The 21267-nt window shown below is 38.9% G+C and overlaps 1 protein-coding gene across 1 annotated transcript in view; it reads left to right on the plus strand.

Moving 5' to 3' along the window:
• The window catches only part of SLC6A3 (solute carrier family 6 member 3), a 92550-nt gene that overhangs the window by 40875 nt on the left and 30408 nt on the right, over nt 1–21267 (plus strand). Inside the window, 2 exon segments of the mRNA XM_027868936.1 lie at nt 7136–7239; nt 12646–12770. Coding sequence (XP_027724737.1) covers nt 7136–7239; nt 12646–12770 — 229 coding nt within the window.

Below are 21267 nucleotides of genomic sequence, written 5' to 3' on the forward strand. Positions count from 1 at the left end.
AGATAGATAGATAGATAGATAGATAGATAGATAGATAGATAGATAGATAGATAGACAGATAGATATTATAATAGATATTTGTTTGGAACCAGAACCATGATTTCATTGGTAGAGGAAACTCCTGGTGAAGAAACTTCCTCTATCCATGTAGATTATCAACTTTTCTGAAATTTACAGCCTTGGAGAATTGCTTAGGGGCATTAAGGAAGTGCCTTACCCAAAGTTGTACTATTGCTATGTGTCAGAGTTGGGACTTGAACCCAGGTCTTCCTGACCCTAAGGTCAGCTCTCAATTTATTATGCCACACTGCATCTATAGGGAAGTTATTTGAATAGTTCAGAGGGTTGTTAAAAGGACCTACATTAGTGTGATGTCAATGGGAACAGAGAGGAGCAGTTGGATACAAGAGATATTTTGGACAGGGAATTAAAGAGGACTTGGTAACTGATTGAATTTGAGAAGTGAGGAATAAGGAAGATCCATGGATAACCATGACCTTTTCTCCTTTCTTTTTTCTGGACCAAGATACAAAATCCAACATCTAACCTCTGGGAACCTGGGAAGCATCTTCCTGTCTTATCATAGAGTCTAGGATTTTCAATAGGTTATTTAAGATGTAGCTATGCCCTTCAATGCTATGTCCCACAACCTTCTTCATCAGGCGCAATTCTAACAGTATGGAAGCTTAGGTTCACCTCTCATCTCCACTTGGCTCCCAAGTACTCTTCAGTTCTATGTCTGTAATATGTTTCACATCCATCCCCTCTTTTCTAATCTCATTGACACCGCACAAGTTCATCTCACCAACCATCCCAACTGTCACAATACTTCTCTATAAAGGCAGCATTTTGTAATGAATAAAGAACTGGCATTAAAATGAGTAAGGCCTGAGTTCAAATCCTGGTTCTAACACACTGGCTCTGTGATTCTGGGCAAGTCTTAACCTCTCAATCCCCAGGCAAATCTCTAAGCCTTTGAGTATGTCTAGTTACTTTAAGATGTATTACTCTCCTCCTACAAGTTTCCTCAGAATCACTGAAGGCAATTGCAAACATTTTCTTAGATGACAGAAGTGCTGCCTTGTCCTTTGTGGCTACTGGCAGTCTCCTTTCTTGCTGTTAAGTTGGTTTTCAGTCATGTCTAACTCCCTGCCCCATTTGGAGTTTTGACAGAGATACAGGAGTGGTTTTTCATTTCCTTCTCCAGTTCATTTTACATATGAAGAAACTGAGGCAAACACGGTTATTGACTTGCCCAGGCTCACACAGCTAGCAAGTGACTGAGGCCAGATTTGAACTCAGAAAGATAAGTCTTCCTGACTCCAGATCCAGCACTCTCTCTTAAGTATGCCTTATTTCCTTGGCTGGGAAAGTACCAAATTCATCAACATGGTAGGGGAAGATACTGTGACAAGTTTGATCTTCTCAGGAAGCAAAGTCTCAATTATAATGAGTCAATGTTTTGTGCACCATGATTAACATTAGACAAAATGCCTCCCTTTCTCCCTATCAATTGCCTTCTTCTTTTAAGGAAAGTCATCCCATCAATGCAGGAATTCCCTCTATCAGTTCAAATTGAAACCCATCTCTTGTCTTACATGAACCTTGTCCATGTTCATCTATAGTTCCTCCACAGAGGGCCTACCCAAAATGCTGCAGTCCTTCCTGTAGGTCTTTTTCAATTCAATATATGCCAAAGCAGCACTTAAGTTCTCTCCATCTACTATCTTTTGTTTGCCCAACAGGATGAGCCCACAGCCTTTTATGATTATGCATTTCCTCACTGATATGTGTATTTTGCCACTTTTTGAATATGGGGCATAACTAGAAAAATGATGCAGCCTGTCCATGTCCACTGTGTTCCTCTCTGCAGCTCTTTGGAATGTGTGCAACTTTGATCTTGCAAAGATTATGGTAATCCAAGGTTCTCAACTATACACCATTTCTGTGAGAATATATATATATATATATATATATGTATATGGTTTTATTTTTTTAAAAAAAAGATGAATTTTTACTCTGAGGAGCAGCCTGTGAATGTTAAAAAGCACTGCCCATTTTACAAATGAAATCCATCCCTTTCATCCCTATGTTTCATTTTGGCCACAACTCATATGTCCATATGCAGCGCCCGTTTTGAATATTTGTACCACCGTATGACGTCAATGAACTTGTCAGTCAACTGCAATTCCTAGTCTGGACAATGGGTCTTTTTCATCTGAGAAAGTGTATTCTTGGGCCAATATCTTTTGAGCACATGGAGGAAGCTTGGTAATGTTCCGGGACTTGATGCAATTAGCCCAGCATTATCCATAGAAAGGAGCATCTGGAGAACCTCACTGTCAAGTGAGAATCTCTCTTCCATTTGGATCTTGGGAAAGACATTAAAGGTAGAAAGACACTGGATTTGGAGACAAAGAACCTGGTGACTATCTAGATGACAAGCTAAGCCACTCTTTGGGCCTCAATTTCCTCTTTTGTAAAATGATAAGCTTGGACTAGATGGCCTCCTTCCACTTGAAATCTATAATATGATCATCAAGGGCAGCCAGGTGGTACAGTGAATAGAGTACTGACCCTGGAGTCAGGAGGACCTGAATTTAAGATTCAGTTTCAGACACTTGACACTAGCTGTGTGACCCTAGGCAAGTCACTTAAGCCTAATTGCCTCACCTATATATGTATATCATTATATATTATAACATTATACACACACACACACACACACACAAATATATATATTATATAAAATGATCATCTTCCTTTATAATAGCGAACACCTTTGCTGAGGATACCATTTAATGTCTGGATTGACATTAGTAACCAGAGGGCAGACACCAAGCACAGCCAGAGAATACAAGACACCATAGTAGCCCATGGGAGACACAGACACACTACAATTATCATGTTCTCCGTCTGAAGCTGCTTCCCGGGCAGTCACCCCCCAGAGCAGAGCACTAAGAATAGCTTCCAAGAGAAGGGGCTGTGTTCTTCCTCAAGACTTTTCATTCAGTCATCCAATTCTGCCCAAAGATAGTTGTGGCAATTCTCACATCCGCCAACAAATGGAAACACCATATCTCCTCTGTCAATGCCTTCCACTACATACTATTTATTCATGTTGGAGTGGCAGCAAAATCATTCACAAGCATTCTGATTGGTCTTCTAGCTTCTCGTAGTTGCAATACTAATATAGGGGTACTATCCATTTAGGAAAGGGATCATTTTCACCTAATAAAGGATGAACCCCTTTCAGATTGGAGGGGGCCTTTTTTTATTAATTTATTTTGAATTATCAATAATCACTTCCATAAGCTTTTGAGTTTTAAATTTTTCTCCGCTTCCCTCCCCACCTCCCTCCCCAAGATGGCATGCAATCCGATATAGGCTATATATATACATTCCTATTAAATATATTTTCACATTAGTGATGTCATTAGTAAGAATTAGAACCAATAGGAGGAAACACCAGAAAGAGGAAACAAAACACAACAGAAGAAAAAAATAGCAAATTAGTATGCTTCAATCTGCATTCAAACTTCATAGTTCTTTCTTCTTTGTGGATAACATTTGCCATCATTAGGCCTTTGGAGATGTCTTAGATCCTTGTATTGCTGAGAAGGATTAAGTCTATCAATATCAGTCATTGCCATTGGCTGTTACTGTGTACAACGTTCTTCTGGTTCTGCTCACTTCACTCAGCATCAGACCATACAAGTCTTTCCAGGTTTTTCTGAAGTCAGCCTATTCATCATTTCTTATAGCACAATATTATTCCATTATATTCATATACCACAACTTGTTCAGCCATTCCCAAATTGATGGGCATCCTCTCAATTTCCAATTCTTTGCCACCACAAAAAGAGTTGCTTTAAATATTTTTGTACATGTGGGTCCTTTTCCCATTTGTATGATCTCTCTGGGATATAGCCCTAAAAGTGCTATTGCTGGGTCAAAGGGTATGCACATTTTTATAGCCCTTTGGGCATAGTTCCAAATTGGTCTCCAAAATGGTTGGATCATTTCACAACTCCACCAACAATGCATTAGTGTTCCAATTTTCCCATATCTTCTCTAACATTTATCATTTTCCTGTTTTGTCATGTTGGCCAATCTGATAGGTGTGATGTGGTACCTCAGAGTTGTTTTGATTTGCATTTCTCTAATCAATAGTGACTTAGAGCATTTTTTCATATGACTATAGATGACTTTAATGGAGGGGGCCATTTTTGCTCCTTATAAAGGGTATAAAACTTTGAGCAGGCTCATTTGACCCTGGAAGTGGATATGAGGATTCAAGTGACTCATTTCGTACAAAAAGACCAAGAAAGCTTCAGAGCAATCAGTACATACAATGATCTTTCCTCCAAGGCATAGATTGCCCTTGTACCTTTTCTCCACCCCCTTATTTGCTTGGATTTATAAGAGAAATTTAGAGTTTATAAAACTGGGGAACCTTGAACCCCAGGGCTATTTGGTGATAATTGGGCAAATAGTCATTGGCTTAGTCATGAGCTACCTAGCCCGCAAAGATAAAGTTTGAAAAAGTGTACTGGTTAGGTCACCCTAACAAGAAAGAGCTATTGAAAGAAAAGGCCCAAGGTCCTTAGCCTGAGGTTGACAGGTCTCTGAGTTTAGTCCTTCAGGGAACAGGGCCGAAGAAATTTATGTCAGTCCTAAGGTAAGGAGCAGGCACAACAATAACCAGCCAAGAACTGAGGCTAAACCTAAGGCTGGAAATGTCAGGAGGAAATAATAGTTGACTAGTGATGCACTCAGGAGTCAGACTTGAAGAGAAGAGAACATCTCCCTGTTAACACACGGGAGATGCCTAGCGGATTGTGATTGGCTTTGAGAAATGTGAAACTGAAGTGAGTTTGGATCCAGAGAATGGAAGGACTATTTCCCTTCAGGAGAGTAATCAGGACTGCTGTTAGCATCATCACTGCTGCCACCATTCCTCACCACCTCCAGCAATCACTTTTCCATCTGAGGAGAATGACACCACCTGACTGACAAGTCATGAACATTTTGGTGTAAATTGAGGGAGAAAAGTTGTGGTCACCTCCAAAAGAACATTGAAGAAGGAGGCTGGACGAGTACTTACTACCAACGCTTCCTGGTCTCTTCCTCCTACTCCTTCCCAGTCTTCTATCCACCCAGGGGATTCCATGCATTTTTAGCCCGGGGCAGTGAATAGGCAGGGAAAGTGAGCATGCAGGTCTTTATGTAGTTGCATTAGGGCAGGAAAGAATTGTCTACAAAGTAAGAAGTCTGAACCAGTTTCCTCAGCCACCCCACCCCACATAAAAAAGAATTATCTGCAGAGGATGAATTGGGAAGAAGGCTCAACCACAAGGTCAGCTCTGCACAGAAAGCAAAACTTCTTAGCCTGGGTTTTGTTTTGTTTTAATTTGATAACTGTATTCTGATACAAATGATTTCCTTTGTAATCACATAAATTTTATTTCATGTATTTAAAAACATTATTCTGAGAGGGGGTCCATAGGCTTCACTAGACTGCCCAAGGGGTCCAGGTTACAAGCAAGGTTAAGAACCCCTGATGTAGAGAATGAGGACAAACTTCACATGGATAATAAAGAGTTGACTAATATTTGGTTAGGAACCAAATTCTTAAGAATATTTGTAAGTAAGATGACTCACTCTATCAGTGTAGAAATTGATCCATGACATGCATGGTTTTCCTTGACTCACACAATATCTATTGAAGTATACAGACATTTCATTTAAGTATAGCGTTAAAGTTCCTATTGTATGCAAGATAGATATGATATAAATATATACACAAAGCAGTAGTTGCCCTCAAGGAGCTCACGACCTGACAGAAAAGATACTCAAATAAATAACTTTCTATATATTGGGGAATAGGCTGGATACAAAAGAGAGAAGGAAGGTGTCATTAGAAGAGTGAGCCATAGCTAACTTGAGTTTTAGAAAAATGTTTTAATATATTTCTTAGACCACGTCTTTCTTTTGAACATATTTTTATTACTATTTTTGTTTTTATGTCATCTTCATTTCTGAATATATCCCTCTACACACACACACACACACACACCCAGAACCAAAAAATAAAAAAGGGAAGTTTAAAAAAAAAAGCCAAAACCAACCAGCACATCAACCAAATCCAGCTTTATGTGCCATGCTCCATACCCATAGTCCACCAACTCTATAAAGAATTAAGAGGAACATATTCTTATATGTAGGGGTGTAGTAGAGCCAGCTCGATGCAATTGTTAAATTTTCAGTATGTACCCTTACATCATGGAAATCGGCAAAAGCTGCAAATAAGGACTTATTTATTGGTTTATTGTTTTGTTGATTGTTTAGGAGCAAGAAAGTGTTAATAGTGTAGAACAGACTTAAAAGAGGGTTGTGTTAAGAAAGTGTTAATAGTGTACAATAGACTTAAAAGTGGGTTGTGTATTCATTCCTGCCCCTCCGAGAAATAGTTGTTAAACATTTACCAGCACACCCCTGCTTATATCTCTTCTGGGCCAGGCTTGGTTATAGACTGTTTCTTAAGGATGCCGTAGAAAAGTAACTCATTCAGATTTTAGGACATGTATATTCAATTTATGAATGGACAGACTAACCTGGGTTCCATAAATTCTTATTCTTGCAAATGTTACTGTATTACAGTTTTATTTTGGAAACCTATTTTTGATTGCACTTTACATAGGGATAAAATAGCAATTGAAGGTACCAAGAAAAGACCTCTTTTTAAGAATATCCTCTTTTATGCTAAGGCCATAGAAAATATTTATTTCTTAAAGTCTTAATTTGCTACTGATCATGTTTTGAATACCATTTTCCTTTTGATAATGAATTGTGTCTAAACTCATGCATCTTTCCATAAGAAAGAACAGGACATAGGCACAGGCACAATTCCCCTCAGCAAGACCTCGGGACATCATAACTGAAAACAATAATCTGAGAGGCAGGGTTGGGTACATGCATGCATACAGTAGTAATTTGCAAAATTACCTTGTATTCAGCTCTTATCTTTCATCTTTGGGCTGAATGAGGTTCCTGCAATTATCTCTAATAACAGCTTTCTCTCTTTCTTGCTCTCTCTCTTCTTTTGTGTATCTGTTTCTGGATCTGTTTGTAGGTTTGGATAGATGCTGCCACTCAAATATGCTTCTCTCTTGGTGTTGGGTTTGGTGTGCTAATAGCATTCTCCAGTTACAATAAATTTACTAACAACTGTTACAGGTAAGCTCTGAACTTTTATCTTTGAAAATGTTTGAATGATCAAACGGTGGGTCATTTCTATTGAGATTTTTAGATAACTGATACAGAAGTCACTGTCTGGAAGAAGAGAAAGGAAAAACTGCTTTTAAAACCTAGAAACCAGACCTTCAACTTACCCTTTTTGTTTATCACGGACTTCGGTAAGCTGCTGAATCTTTGGATTCCTCAGAGTAATGTTTTTAAATGCATAACATTTTAAAAAGCCTATAGGATTACAAAGGAAATAAATCATATTTAAATACAGTTATCACACAAAGTTTTCAACATCATGGTAAGAAGTCTGTTAGACTTTTTGAATAAAGTAAAATTAGAATAAAGATAGAACAGGTTTGTCTAAAATCAACTAAAATACACATATTAAATAAGTAAAACAAAGAATAAAATCGTATCACCTCTCTAGTTCTGTGGGATTTTCATTTTTCTAGAACTGATGCATCTAGATGAGACTTGAGGGTGCCCATGTGCAAGAACTGAAAATTTTATTTAAAAGTTATCTGTTAAGATCTATATTTTTTTTCTTTACATGTTCTTCCCCTTTCCCCATCACTTTCAACCCCCTACATTTTCCTGATAAGTTTCCTCCTAATGGAGGGGGCTGTCTCCTGTCGTCCTGATGTGTATCTGGCCGTTGGACCCAGAGATCGCTGGAGGAGAAAGTGAGGCTGGTGACCTTGCACAGCCCTCCTTCACTTAAATCCAATTCATTTGTATGTCATGGCATTGCCTTCCTGATGTCATGGTCCTCTTTGAGAAAAAAAGGACAAAAAACAACAACAACTTCCTCGTGGTAGTCAGCAGCCTCTCATCATTATATTCATATACATCTCTTCTAGGGCAGGTAGGTGGTTGAGTGAATAGTGCACTGGGCTTGGAATCAGTAAGACTCATCTTCATGAGTTCAAATCCAGTCCCAGATAACTTACTAGCTGTATGACCCTGGGCAAGTCACTTAAATCCTGTTTGCTTCAGTTTCCTCATCTGGAAAATGAGCTAGAGAAGGAAATGGCAAACCACTCCAGTATCTTTGCCAAGAAAACTCCAAATGGGGTTACGAAGAGTCGGATACAACTAAATGACAAGATCTCTTCTAGATCACAGGACCATATTTGAACTAAAAGGGACCTCAGGTCATCTAGTCCAACTTCTCCATTTTATAAGGTGATTTAACTGGGGCCTAGGTGACTTGAACAAGGTCACACAGCTAGCAAGTAGCAGAGCCAAGATTCAAACCTAAAACAAGGATTTGAATCTGACACACTTCCCTCTCTTCTTAAACAAATGATTCTAAACATAATTTAACCTTTTATTAAAGACTAAGTATTATAAGTAAGATAATCATATTATACAATGATACCCTCTGGGATCATTGTTTTTACATTAAGTGCCCTCCCTGGCCCATGCTTTGATGTTAGCTCCCACTTCTTGTCATTGCTAAATGTTTTCCCCAGCTGCCCCACCCCCTTTCTAACTCACAGAAATGTGATCAAATGCCAATTAATCAACAAGCATTTATTAAGCTACAGTGTGGCAGGCACGGTACTAGACTCTGGGGATGTAAAGTCAAAAATGAAACAGACATATATCTGAAACTAAGACCAATGACATTTAACCTCAATCCAAAAGAGTAAAGCTAGAAAAATCTGAAGCTATTTGAAAGCACTTATCAAATTATGGAGTTTGACAACATTCAAAATATATGTTTATAACATGTTATGAAAATAATCTTTAAATTCTTATTCATACATCTCTTCTACTATGTTCACTACTGCAGAGAAAAATCTGAAATATGTTCCAAAGAGCATTGAGTAATTCTGAGCAGCACTAGACACGTCCCTGGACAAGTTTGTGAAATGGAGCAGAGAATCTGACTGCCTTCTATCACATATCACCAAGTGTATCTTCTTTCAAATGAGGTCAAATTAGAGAATATCTGTGATGATCAAATGAGATAATATTGTAAAGCGCTTAGCACAGTGTCTGGCATATAGTGGGTCCTTAATAAATGCTTGTTCCTTTCCCCCTTCCCTTCTTTCCTCCCCAGCAGCAATTACATAAACTCATTTTGGGCTGTGTTGCCTATAAAAAGTGACGTATGCAGCTTGTTGACATGAATTCTCTGGCCAAAGAATCTGACTGAAAATAACCCAGGGATTTTATGTGGAGATGCTGGTGTCTTTGACCTTTATAGACTGATTATTTACCTTCTTTTGTATCAAAAGAGATACTGTAGAGAGAAATATGAGGAGACCAAATAAATTGAGGGAAAAATCAAAGCTTGATTTCTGAACATTGTGATTGCTTTAAAGAATGTTTATGGGGTAAAAACTTAAAGTAATAATACTGTATTAAGGTAAAAATCCCCCCCTCCAAAAAATGATTAGCAATCAGTTCACAGAATCTCCTTCCACATTAACTATTAAGACTATTTGTCTGTGTATGTATGTGTATGTATATATGTACATATATATATATATATATATTTAACTAAACCTTTTTTGGTTTGAATTATCATATTTGGATTTTCATTTCATCAATAATTAGCCTTCTAAGAAGCTAAATAAAAATGACAAAATGTGCCCAAATAATAATGGTGATGATAGGTACTAGTAATCAGGGTTCTTCCTGTGAACCTGAATGTTGCTTTATACCCTCCCCTGCATCATACAAGTAAGTGATTGACCAGAGGCTGGATGATCACTTGTTGAGTGAGGATGGTATAAAAGAAAGTTATGCATTGAATTAAGGATTGGACCAGATAACTTCCAAGATCCTTACCAACTCTACAACTGTTTGATTCTATGATTCATGTTTCTGGGCTTTTCCATCTCCCCTACTATTTGTAGAATAAATTATTTAATTCTGGAACCTTCATTTAAGAAATGCATAACAACTCAAATATTATTTTTGGAACATAGTATAAATATACACATCGAATACATTAAAATACTCAAATGGATCTGTGATCTCACCCATTTGGAAGTTTCCTCCAGCAATGAAGATTGCAACCCTCTGCATGCCCCCTGTCTTCCCTCACTCTTGCCATGGGACTAGCTTTTTTTTCTCTTCCAATCACACAATTCCTTGAATGCCATTAAAATCCTTTAATTTATTATCTCAGTCAATAAACATTTATTAAGTGCCTCCTATGTGCCAGACATGTGCTTTAAATTAATTCAGGAATTTCTAGCTTTACTCCTGGTTTAAATGTCATAGATTTGAACTTTTGTATCATATTCCTGGCATAGGGATAAAGACTAGAATGATGATTTCATTGGTATAGGGAACTCCTGGGTGGGGAAACTACCTCTATGAATACTGGTTAGCACCTTCTCTGGGACTTAGAGTCTTAGAGAGTTGCCCAGAAGACTGAAAGCTTAAGTGAATTGCCCTGGGTTGCACAGTCAGTACATGTCCGAGACAGGACTTCAACTCACACCATGGCTTTGAGAGCAGCTATCTATAGATCATGCCATGCTTCCTCTCTGTCCAGTTACTGATTGCATCCTATTTACTGCCTACCATTGTATGCAAATAAGCATTTACATTAGGAGATCTTTTGAAAGCTAAATAAGTTAGTTAAGGAGAAATTGTGCATTGGCTGACCTTGGTGTCATTAAGATTGACTTCAAGTCCCACCCCTGAGGTCCACTGCCTGGGTCACCCTGAGTGAGTTACTTTACTTCTCCATGTCCCAGGCCACTCTAAAATAGTTGCTAATCTGCATTAATAGAGACATTTTCCTACCCCACTGAAATTATGGGTCTGGGTAAAACAATAGGAAGGCCCCATGAAATACTACGTTTCTAATATGTCTTCATCATCAACCTAATCTCAGTAATTCATTGACACTGTAATGTCATATAATGGCTCCCAAAAGTCCCCTTTCTTATTGTCATTTTTGTAGAGTATGTCTAGGTATACCTTTTTTTCCTATGTACTAGGTTAAATGAAGTCATAAAACAAAGTTTTTCTTTACATATCAGATAAATATTGTTGACTGGAAGTCACAGAAACATTTTTTTTCAATGTGGGTGTGTGTGTATGCATAAATCAACTTAAAAACAGAATCATTATATAGATTAGTTAACAGGTGGCACAATGGATAGCGTACCAGGCCTGGAGTCAGAAAGACTCATCTTCCTGGGTTCAAATCTGGCCTCAGACACCTACTAGCTGTGTGATCCCGAGCAAGTTAGTCGCTTAACTTTTTTTGCCTCAGTTTCCTCATCTATAAAATGAGCTAGAGAAGGAAATGGCAAACTACCCCAGTATCTCTGTCAAGAAGACCCCACATGGGGTTATGGAAAGGCAGATAGGACTGAACAACTGTTCTGACACATTCCTTACTAGGTAAAATTCACCTCAAGAAAGCACATGTTCCCGTGAAAAAAGCCAGTATGCCCCTGATATGTTGTTCCAGGAGAGATACCAATGATCAAAATGTGGCACTCACAAAAACCTTTTGTCACTGGGTTTTCTTAATTAGTAGTGTTTGGTGAATCAGGGAAATAAGCTCAATTGATGGTCAATTTCTTGTTTTAAATGGTTCTTGTGGTAGAATGAAGGGACTTCCAGTCTTCCATCTTATTGATTGGCTATATCAAGTATTCAAGATATGGGGGTGAGAAGAAGAGTTTTTCTTTTTCCTTTTGACACTGGCCTTGATTCTGCTCCTGAATGTCTGAGTCAAGATGGAGCAAACTGCTGCTTTCACTTCTCCCTCTTTCCTCCTACACTCTTCCCTTTCCTTCCCTTCCTTTCCTTTCCCTTCTCCCCCACTTCTTCACTTTCCCTCTAATCATCTGGTTTCTCCTCAGCTCCAAAGGAGTTGATAGAGGAAGCTGCATGGTCAAGGTTGGTTAGGGAAAACATCTTGGTTTATTTTTTTCCTCCCTGCTTCAAGGCCAAATTTTGCATAAAACAAAACACTGATGGACTTTGCCAGTGAAGATAAGGATGTTGTGCAGAAGAGTTCCTCTTCTGCCCCTTACCAAGTAATGAACAGGACCAGGAGAACCTGATCTACTCAGACTCTTGCTTGCAGAAACCCACTTGGGTATATTCATCTGAGGGTCACAGAGGCCCCCAGAAGTGATACTGGCATTGGTCTTCCGTGGGGTTACTCTAAGAACAGGAGAGCTACCCTGGATAAAAAGCATGCAGGAAATCTTAACCAGAGTAGATAGGTTAATCATTTTCATTCTGAAAAAACAGGCTCCTTTACAAAAATGCCTTAAATAATGGCCTTGCCCTCCTCCTTGGCCCCACTTCTTCAAGTCCCAGTAAATTAAGAATAATGAGTTGAAAATTACATCTGTTCCCATAATCTTCCTCTGCTTCATGATAACTTGTTTTGTGTTTTCCCAGAGACGCGATCATCACTACCTCTGTCAACTCCCTGACAAGCTTTTTTTCTGGCTTTGTCATCTTCTCCTTTCTGGGCTACATGTCACAGAAACACAATGTGCCCATTGGTGACGTGGCCAAAGATGGTGAGTATGTGACGATTACCAGTTCTAATACATGAAAGTGGCTTTGGCCTGGATTTGTCAGCCATAATCCTGTCCTGACACACTTGGTCTCAGTTGTCCACATCTCATTGTAAACTACCCTGAGAGGAAGGTGACAGACTTCCCAAAATTGGAGGGGAAATTTTTAATGTGACAAGAGAGTCTCTGTATGAGTTATTCATTAGAATGGTTGAGAGCCCTCCTAAAATACTTTCAAATTGCAGCATGGTTGAATATTCTTAAAGATAATGGCCTCTTCTGTCCATTCCTCAATGGCCTATACTGTCCTTCATACTGGAAAACAGAGGCTAAGGACTGTTCCCATAGAATGGGACATCTATATTATGAGAATACTTTATTTTTTAAATGGATTCTACTGTTTGGGTTAACAGGGTCAGATAAAAGGGATTCAATCAATTGACCAATCAATAAGCATTTATGCAGTGCCTACTATGTGCCAGGTACAGTGCTAGGTAGATCCTGGGCATACAAAGATGAGAATGAAACGATCTCTGCCCTCCACCCAAGGATCTTCCATTCCATAAAGGGGAAACAATGCATGCACACATACAAAATAATTACAAGTTCATTTCAGGAGAGAGGCACTATTAAATGAAAGAATCAGGAAAGGCCAGACAGAAGCTGTGAAGGAAACTTGGCATTCTAAAGTGTGGAGGTGGGGATGAAGTGCATTTCAAGTGTGGGCAAAGTGTGTCCAGAGACATGGAAATGGGAGGTGGAATTTCATGTATGAGGAACAGCCAGAAGGCCAGTGAGGCAAGACCTTAGAGTGCATAAAGTGATGTATCTGTCAGAGCAGGTTGTGGAGAACTTTAAAATAACAAAGAAAGGAGTTTGTGCTTGATTCTAGAGGTAGTAAGGAGGCACTAGCTGGGCAGGAGAGTGGCATGACAATAGATTCCAGTGATGTTGTACCCAGAGTAAACATGTTCAAATTCTTTGCCAACTGAAAAGTTCAAAAATAAATGTCATTCCAGATGAAGTCACTTGAAAGTATGTCTGTGAATTTCAAATTTTGCCTCTGATCATCTAGAAGGTCAGCTAGGTGGCACAGTGGATAGAATACCAGCCCTGGAGTCAGGAAGACTCATCTTTATGAGTTCAAATCTGGCCTCAGTCACTTACTGGCCGTGTGATTCTAGGCAAGTCACCTAACTCTGTTTACCTCAGTTTCCTCATCTGTAAAATGAGCTGGAAGAGGAAATGGCAAACCACTCTAGTATCGTTGTCAAAAAAACTCCACATGGGGTCGGTCACAAAGACTCGGGACACAACTGAAAAATGGCTAAACAACCACAACAAATCTAGAAGGTCATGGCAGGGAGAAGGCAATGTGGCAAGAGAGGGAGAATTCTTCTTATGCTCAGGTGAAAATTAGATTGGTCAAGTGGATGGAACACTAGACTTGGAATCTAAAGGCCTGAATTGTTTAATTGAGGCAAGCTTTAAACTCCCTTCCATCTTTAACAATCTATGTATCTCTGGTATAATTTGAGAAAAAAGGAGAAGAGAGACTGTATCAGGCTTTCAGTTGTATATGTGAAGAAACACAATGTCCACTGGCATGATTTATTCCACCAGCACTTCATGAAAGGGAAAACGCCAAGCTTTGGAAAAAGCCACCATTTCTATAAGACACCAAAGATGACTTTGCCATGAATTAGCATATTCTGATACAGTGGTTTGGTAGGACTAGTAGCCCAAAATCATGTCTTAATTTGGAACTCCAGAAAGTCTCTCAAAAATTCGGTTGCATCTTGAATAATTTATTTGCTTTTGGAGAGTTAGATAATGAGGTCAGGTAATCCTAAGGCTGATTTCACCCTAGGACATTTTTTTTTCATGTCACCACTAATTTGACAGTGTAGGCATGGCCTTAAAGCCCTCATTCCTCTAATCTGTGGTGCTTGTTACTCATTGACAGTCTTAAGTCCACTTCAGGATTGTTCCCCTGAGGTGCTATTTATAGCAAAGATAATTCTTTCCACCTTAAATTCAATTAGGACTCTGTACCTAAATGAGGCCAGCTGAATAAGTAATGCTGTGTTCATGTAAATCATAGAACATTTAAAAATCCTGGGGCAGAGTAAGAGAGGGAAGTAATTTAAAAAAAAAACTGGAGTAGTAGAATTTACTTACCATTGCATTTCTGCATCTTTACTGCTGGATTTGCCCTTTATTATGATAAATAGAAGTGCTTACAAAAACCCCCATTAACCCCTGACAGTAAAGGTTAAAATCTTCCATCCACTACAGTGACAAGTAAAGTAAATGTCATTTATGGTTCTAATTCTCCAGAAAATATTAACCCACCTAAAGAAATGAAAGAAGAGGATGTTGATATTACATTCTGCAAAGCTTACTGGTATCTCTTTGTGCGTCGTTTGTGGCATTTGGAATCTGTAGAGGTGTCTAAAGGCAAAGACTCTATTTGAAAATGTGCCTCTGTTAAATCAGGAATGGTGAGAACGCTTAGTTTAGAATGACATTATAGCCTGTTCTTAACTCCTAATAGGAGGCTTCAGAAATCTGTAGATGGATCAATGTGGGTTCTAGTTCTTAAGGAAGAAAATGAAATGACTTAGTGTTCCAGCAGAAACTTGTTCAGTTTGGGGAGATAGTTTGGTACAGGGAAAGAGCTCTGAAAGGAGGACCTATGTTTAAGTCCTTGCTCTCTTACTTCCTACCTATGTGACCTTACTTTCCTCATCTGTAAACAAGGAAGTTTGGAATTTTTTTACCTCTGAGTTCCTTCCACTTCTAAATTGCAACACCATGTTTAAGTTTGAGAAAGTTTTAAATAGAGAAACACTCATTCTAGAATCTATTCATCTTTGAGAAAACTCAAAACATACCAGGTGGCTTGATGCTCTCTGTATGAAAAGCATTTTAGAATTATGGTCATTTTTTTATTATCTTTGGTAAAACCTGTCTGCTCTATGGATTATCCATGGGTTTAAGTTGCATCCTGATCTGGCTTCTGCTTCTTTCAATATGTCTAATCATTTCCCCTTTAATCCATTAGTGTGTGTGTACAAGGAATGCAAACCTTTCATTAGTAATAGTTAGCATTTATATAGTGCTGTAAGGTTTACATAGTATTTTACATAGAAAACAACCCTGGGAGGTAGGTGCTGTTAATAGCCCCATTTTACAGATGAGGATGCTAAAACAAAGAAAAGTTAAGTGACTTGCCCAGGGTCACATAATTAATAAGTGGCTAAGGCAGAATTTGAACTTACATCTTTCTGACTCCTAGTCCTACATAGGTCCATTATGCCACCTAATTGCCTAATATTCAATCCTTGAAAAGTTGTGTGATGTAACTGGTGGATATGCTTTCTCTATGCCTTAAATAAGGGAAGCGGGCAAAAGGGAAGAGAAAGGGAAGGGGAATAAGCATTTATATAATGCCCAGGCACTGTGCTAAATACTTTTACAAATATTACCTCATTTGATTTAGTACTTCATGAGTTTTTGGACCTCAAAAAATTCATCATCTGGTGACCAACATTCTATTGTTGAACCTAGGCTAGTCTTTAGACAACAGTCAGAGTCCATTCAACAGCCTGTAGTCAAAGCCTTTCCTAGGACCTATTGATGTGGCCTTCAAGAAGAGAAGAAGGGGAAGGGAAGGAATAAAAATTTATGTAGTGCCTACTAGGGGACAGCTAGGGGGCATAATGAATAGAACGCTGGGCTTGGAATCAGGAAGATCTGAGTTGAAAGTTGGCCTCAGACACTTCTTAGCTGTGTGACCCTGGGAAAGTCACTTAACCCCTATTTGCCTCAGTTCCACAATCTGTAAAATGAGCTGGAGAAGGAAATGGCAAACCACTCCAGTATCCTTGCTGAGAAATTCCCATCACAAAGAGTCAGATACAACTGAACAACACAAATTGCTATGTCCTAGGCACTGGCTAAGTGCTTTTTACAAACATTATCTCATTTGATCACCTCATTTGTGAAGTCATGATCACCTCCATGCCATGATGATGTGTTGAAGTAGGACTTGAGAGATTTTTTTCTTAAATTATACCCCCAAAATTATACCAAACACCCAAAAAAAATAAAGGATAAAAGCATTTTCTTCTATTTGAGGTTATTTGTGCCATACTTCCTTTCGATTCCTTTGGACAAATGAGATTCAGCATACAACCTACAGTCTACTCCCAGAGAATCACCGAAAGTGTGTGCTCTGTATTTCTTGCCTATGCTCAAGCCCTGATCCTCCTTTGAATTCCATTGGAACCAGGGCTGCAGCTGGAAAAGATATCTATACGATAAAGACACTGATTTTTGTTTCACCTTACAGAACTGGATAGGTCAACTTGGAGTTGGGAGGAATTGGAAGGAGGCAAAGTTGTGGGTTTTTTAGAGTTGTTTGGCGCTGGCTAAGGGTAGAGAATAGAACTATTAATGTAGCATTTACATTTTGTTTTCTATTGTCCATGACTGATAATCACCTCTAAATTAATCTTCACAATAGCGCTGAAATGGATGAATGACAAGTACATTTATCCCCATTTCACAAAGGGGGAACTTAAAGTAGACAATGGTGAACTATTAATATTTCTTGCCTTTTCACCAGGAGTTCAAAGGGCTTTGCAGGCCATCCATCAAGCCTGATTTTACTCTGCTGCACACTGTTTCCCAGTCTGAAAAGGGGGGGCTTGCCTACTTAATCTCATGTTTTACTGTGGCTTGGGTAGGCTTATATTGGGAACAAAATTTTCCTTTCCCAGGCCCTTGTCGTCATAAGTCAAGTGACTCCAAATAAGAATTATGGATCAGTTATATAGAGAGTAAGGAGAAACAAAAGGAAAAAGAGAGTTCAAGAATATGGTGTTATAATGATTCTAACATAGACCTTAACCTCACTTTGCCTCCAGGCCCATCTTTCTATGCACTCAAAGTCAGGCCATTGTTTTCTAAGCTGCTACCTCCTGGGCATATATCTATGTGATAATGGTTCTCCAGGGCATTGACGCTCAGAAAATCTGAAAAAGGTTAGCGGTGATGTTTCCTCACCTTTATATCCAGGAGTTCAGATGACTGGTGTTCTGAACTTGGAGGGGGAGAATCACAATTATTACATTCATTTCTAATGACACCTTTTCTGTATTCTGCTGCTTATAGAAACAGAGCTCCCTCCAGAAGATAACACAGTCCAAGCCACCCTCTCTAGTATTGGGTATTCCTTGGGAAGGCTGCCTGGTACTGTGGAAAGAAGGCTGATTCTGGAGTTAGAAGACCTAGGTTCAAAAATCCATCCCTGACATTTACTACTTGTGTGATTTTGAACAGGTCCCTTAACTTCCCTGGGTCTCAGTTTCCCTTTCTGTAAAAATGAGGGAGTTGGATTAAATGGCCACTCAGTTCCCTTCTAGCTGTAGATAAATGATCCTATGAGTCTCTTATGCCGCCTCAAAATTCTTGGCTAGAAAGAATCATTTTGCTTGTGTTTCGCTTTTGCCTCCTTACTATCCTTTTGTTATCATCCATCAACAACTTTTCCTCCTTAGAGGTTCATTCCATCCATCTTTGTCATAGTCATCTAGTCAGTAGTCTTAGTCAGTAAACATTTATTAAGCCCCTACTATATGCCAGGCACTGTGCTAAGCATTGGGGCTACAAATATTGAGAAAGAATGACAGCCCCTGCCCTCGAGGAGCTTATAATCTCATGAGGTAAGACAGCACACAAAAAGGCAGTGAAAAGTAAGGGAAAGGGCCCCCAAAGGTGTCAGCCATAGAGACATGCATGGTGGAGAAGTCAGAGATGTTTGAGAGTAATACAGCCCGAGGAAAAGTGATTCTTTTTTTTGCTTTTTGGTGAGGCAATCAGGGTTAAGTGACTTGCCCAGGCTCATACAAGCTAGTAAGCATTAAGTATCTGAGGTCAGATTTGAACTCAGGTCCTCCTGACTCCAAGGCTGGAGCTCTATCCACTGCGCCACCTAGCTGCCCCAGGAAAAAATGATTCTTTCATCTACTGGCCTCCAGGCCATTCTGACTTCTTTCTGGAGGAGTTCAAGACTTGGCTTGTAGTCCTTCTCCCTTATTCTCAGGCATCTCAGAACCCCTTTGCCTCACCCAATATTCACTGCTCCAGTGTCTGAGGAATATACAGTCCTTCTCCTTGCCACAGGCAACAACACCATCTACTTGCGCCTTGATCCCATCTCCTCCCATTTCTGCCAAGAGTTTGCCGCCTTGATCATTCAAATAATCACAGAGTCTGAGTTGGATGAGATTTCAGTGACCATCTAATCCAACCCATACCTGAAAAAGAATCCCCTCTGCAACATACCTAGCAAGTGGTCACCCAAACTTTGCTTGAAAAATGTCCAATTTGAAGGAATCCACACCTCTTGAGGCGGTCTATTCCACTTATGGATAGCTCTAATTGTTAGGAAGTGTTTCCATATATCAGACCTAATTTACCTCTTTGTAACTGTTTACCTCTGTCTTCCAGGGCAAAGTCACACAGATCTAATCCTTCATCTAGGTGACAATCCTTCAAATTCTTGAAAATACCTATAATGTCATGCCTTCAAGCTATAATTTTATATCTTTACTCCTTTCACAGCCAAATTCCTAGGAGTCATCTATACTAATGTGTTCCTCACCTGTCATTCACTTTTTTTTTTTTGGTGGAAAACTTATTGCATGAAGAATGGGCTAAATAAACATGGCTTACATGGCTCTTATTTGTTTTTTTGAGGGTTCGCAACATCAAAAGTAATGAAATAGCTAATGAATAGGGAGAGATTGAAGATGACAGTTGGGGATGATTGATGGGTCATGCTCTTATAATAGATGGGGAAGGTTGGAAACCAGGACATGGGTAGAAAGATTAGTTTTGACATCTGTTCCTTAGTGACTGGAATAAAAATGGAGACAAAAGGAAAAGGTATAGTGGGATATTGAGGCATAGATTTGGGCATATTGTGGAAGCTTATGATAGGTAGCCATAGATTGTTTTTCTGTAAAGTAGGAGGTGAGAGGAACAAGGGGGGAGACATGAGATCTGGGGTTTAAGAACAGAAGAGGAGCCCAGTTAATCAGGGAAAAATAAAAGGATTGCCACTAAGCAGTAATGGCCTAGCTGAGATTAGATAACTTGAATGGGTCTTTCAATGTGTGTCAACTTATGTAATGATCATGATGGCAATAATTAAATGGTACATAGCTTCAAGAAAAATACTTGACTGAATGATTATAGATACCAGAGAAATAACAGAATGAGAAAAGAACTAAAAATTTAGTTTGTCTTTTTTGAAAGTATTATTAATTACAGACAATTGTGAGAACTGCTTACTATTTATACTTAATTCCTATGCAGACAATAACAATTCAGCATATCAATAAATATGTCAGAGAAACTTTTTAACTGTTATCATGACCGTAAATGCTAAATACTAATGCTTAGCTTGAATAACATTGCTCATGTAAAATGGTTATTCTGCCTACAACTTGAATAAACTGGAGGAGACGTTGCCTTTGGAGAGGAAGAGCATCTATGTCAGAGGCAGGCAAAGAGTGTAGAACAGGGAGGTTAATAATGGAGCTGATGACTAAATTAGATCATTTCAATGATTGTTGGGTCTAATCTCATTTAATAATCATTTGAAATAGTCAGCAGTCTTCATTTTATTTGTCAAATTCACTTTTAATATTTTTGAAAGTCAGGAAAACAATTTATTACTTTGGCTAAATACTGCCATCTGTTTAAATAATACCAAGAACAGTAAACATGTCTGAACAAATAGTGCTGACTGTAAGATGAGTTGTGGCTGGTGTTTATTTCAAAATAAGAATAAATTTAAATTGCCAGACACAATAAATACATAAAAGAAATAGAAGGAAAAGGAGAGTGCCTTGTGTCTTTTATATTACCTTGTTTCTGGTATAGTTCATATATAAAATATTCATTAATTTTAAAGAAATTGTGAACTAGTGTCCCCAAGTCACAAAAGACGTAAGCTTTCCATGTTGCCTGTATCCCAGCCCGGTTTCCTCTCCCCCCACCACCTTGGACCCTTCTGTCCTCCTCTACTGATAGTATTTGTGCAAGAAATACAAAGTGATTTTGCATTATTTCATAAAAAGAAAGGAGAAGGTAGAAGAGGATAAGGACCCAAAGTGTTTGGGAACTGACTAGATAACCCCTTCTAGAAACCAGCTGTTTTCAGCTGCTCTTTGAATTGTGACTTTGGCAGGAGGCTGCTAAAGGCCAATCAAAGGTAGTCAAACAAGTTAGCCTCATCTCTTGAGAAAAGTCCAGAAGGCTGTCATAGGTCAGGAATCTGCAGGGGAAGAACAATTGGTAGGTACCAAGAGAAAACTTATCACATCAGTTCTCCACTTGGCCACAAGGTCTACCAACTAGAATAATAGAAAACAAAGGATCTTGCTTCTAGCAAGTATAAAGGGCAAGGATAATTTTGAAGTGA

This window comes from Vombatus ursinus, unplaced genomic scaffold, assembly GCF_900497805.2.
Source record: "Vombatus ursinus unplaced genomic scaffold, bare-nosed wombat genome assembly UNPS02014791.1, whole genome shotgun sequence".
Lineage (NCBI taxonomy): Eukaryota > Metazoa > Chordata > Mammalia > Diprotodontia > Vombatidae > Vombatus > Vombatus ursinus.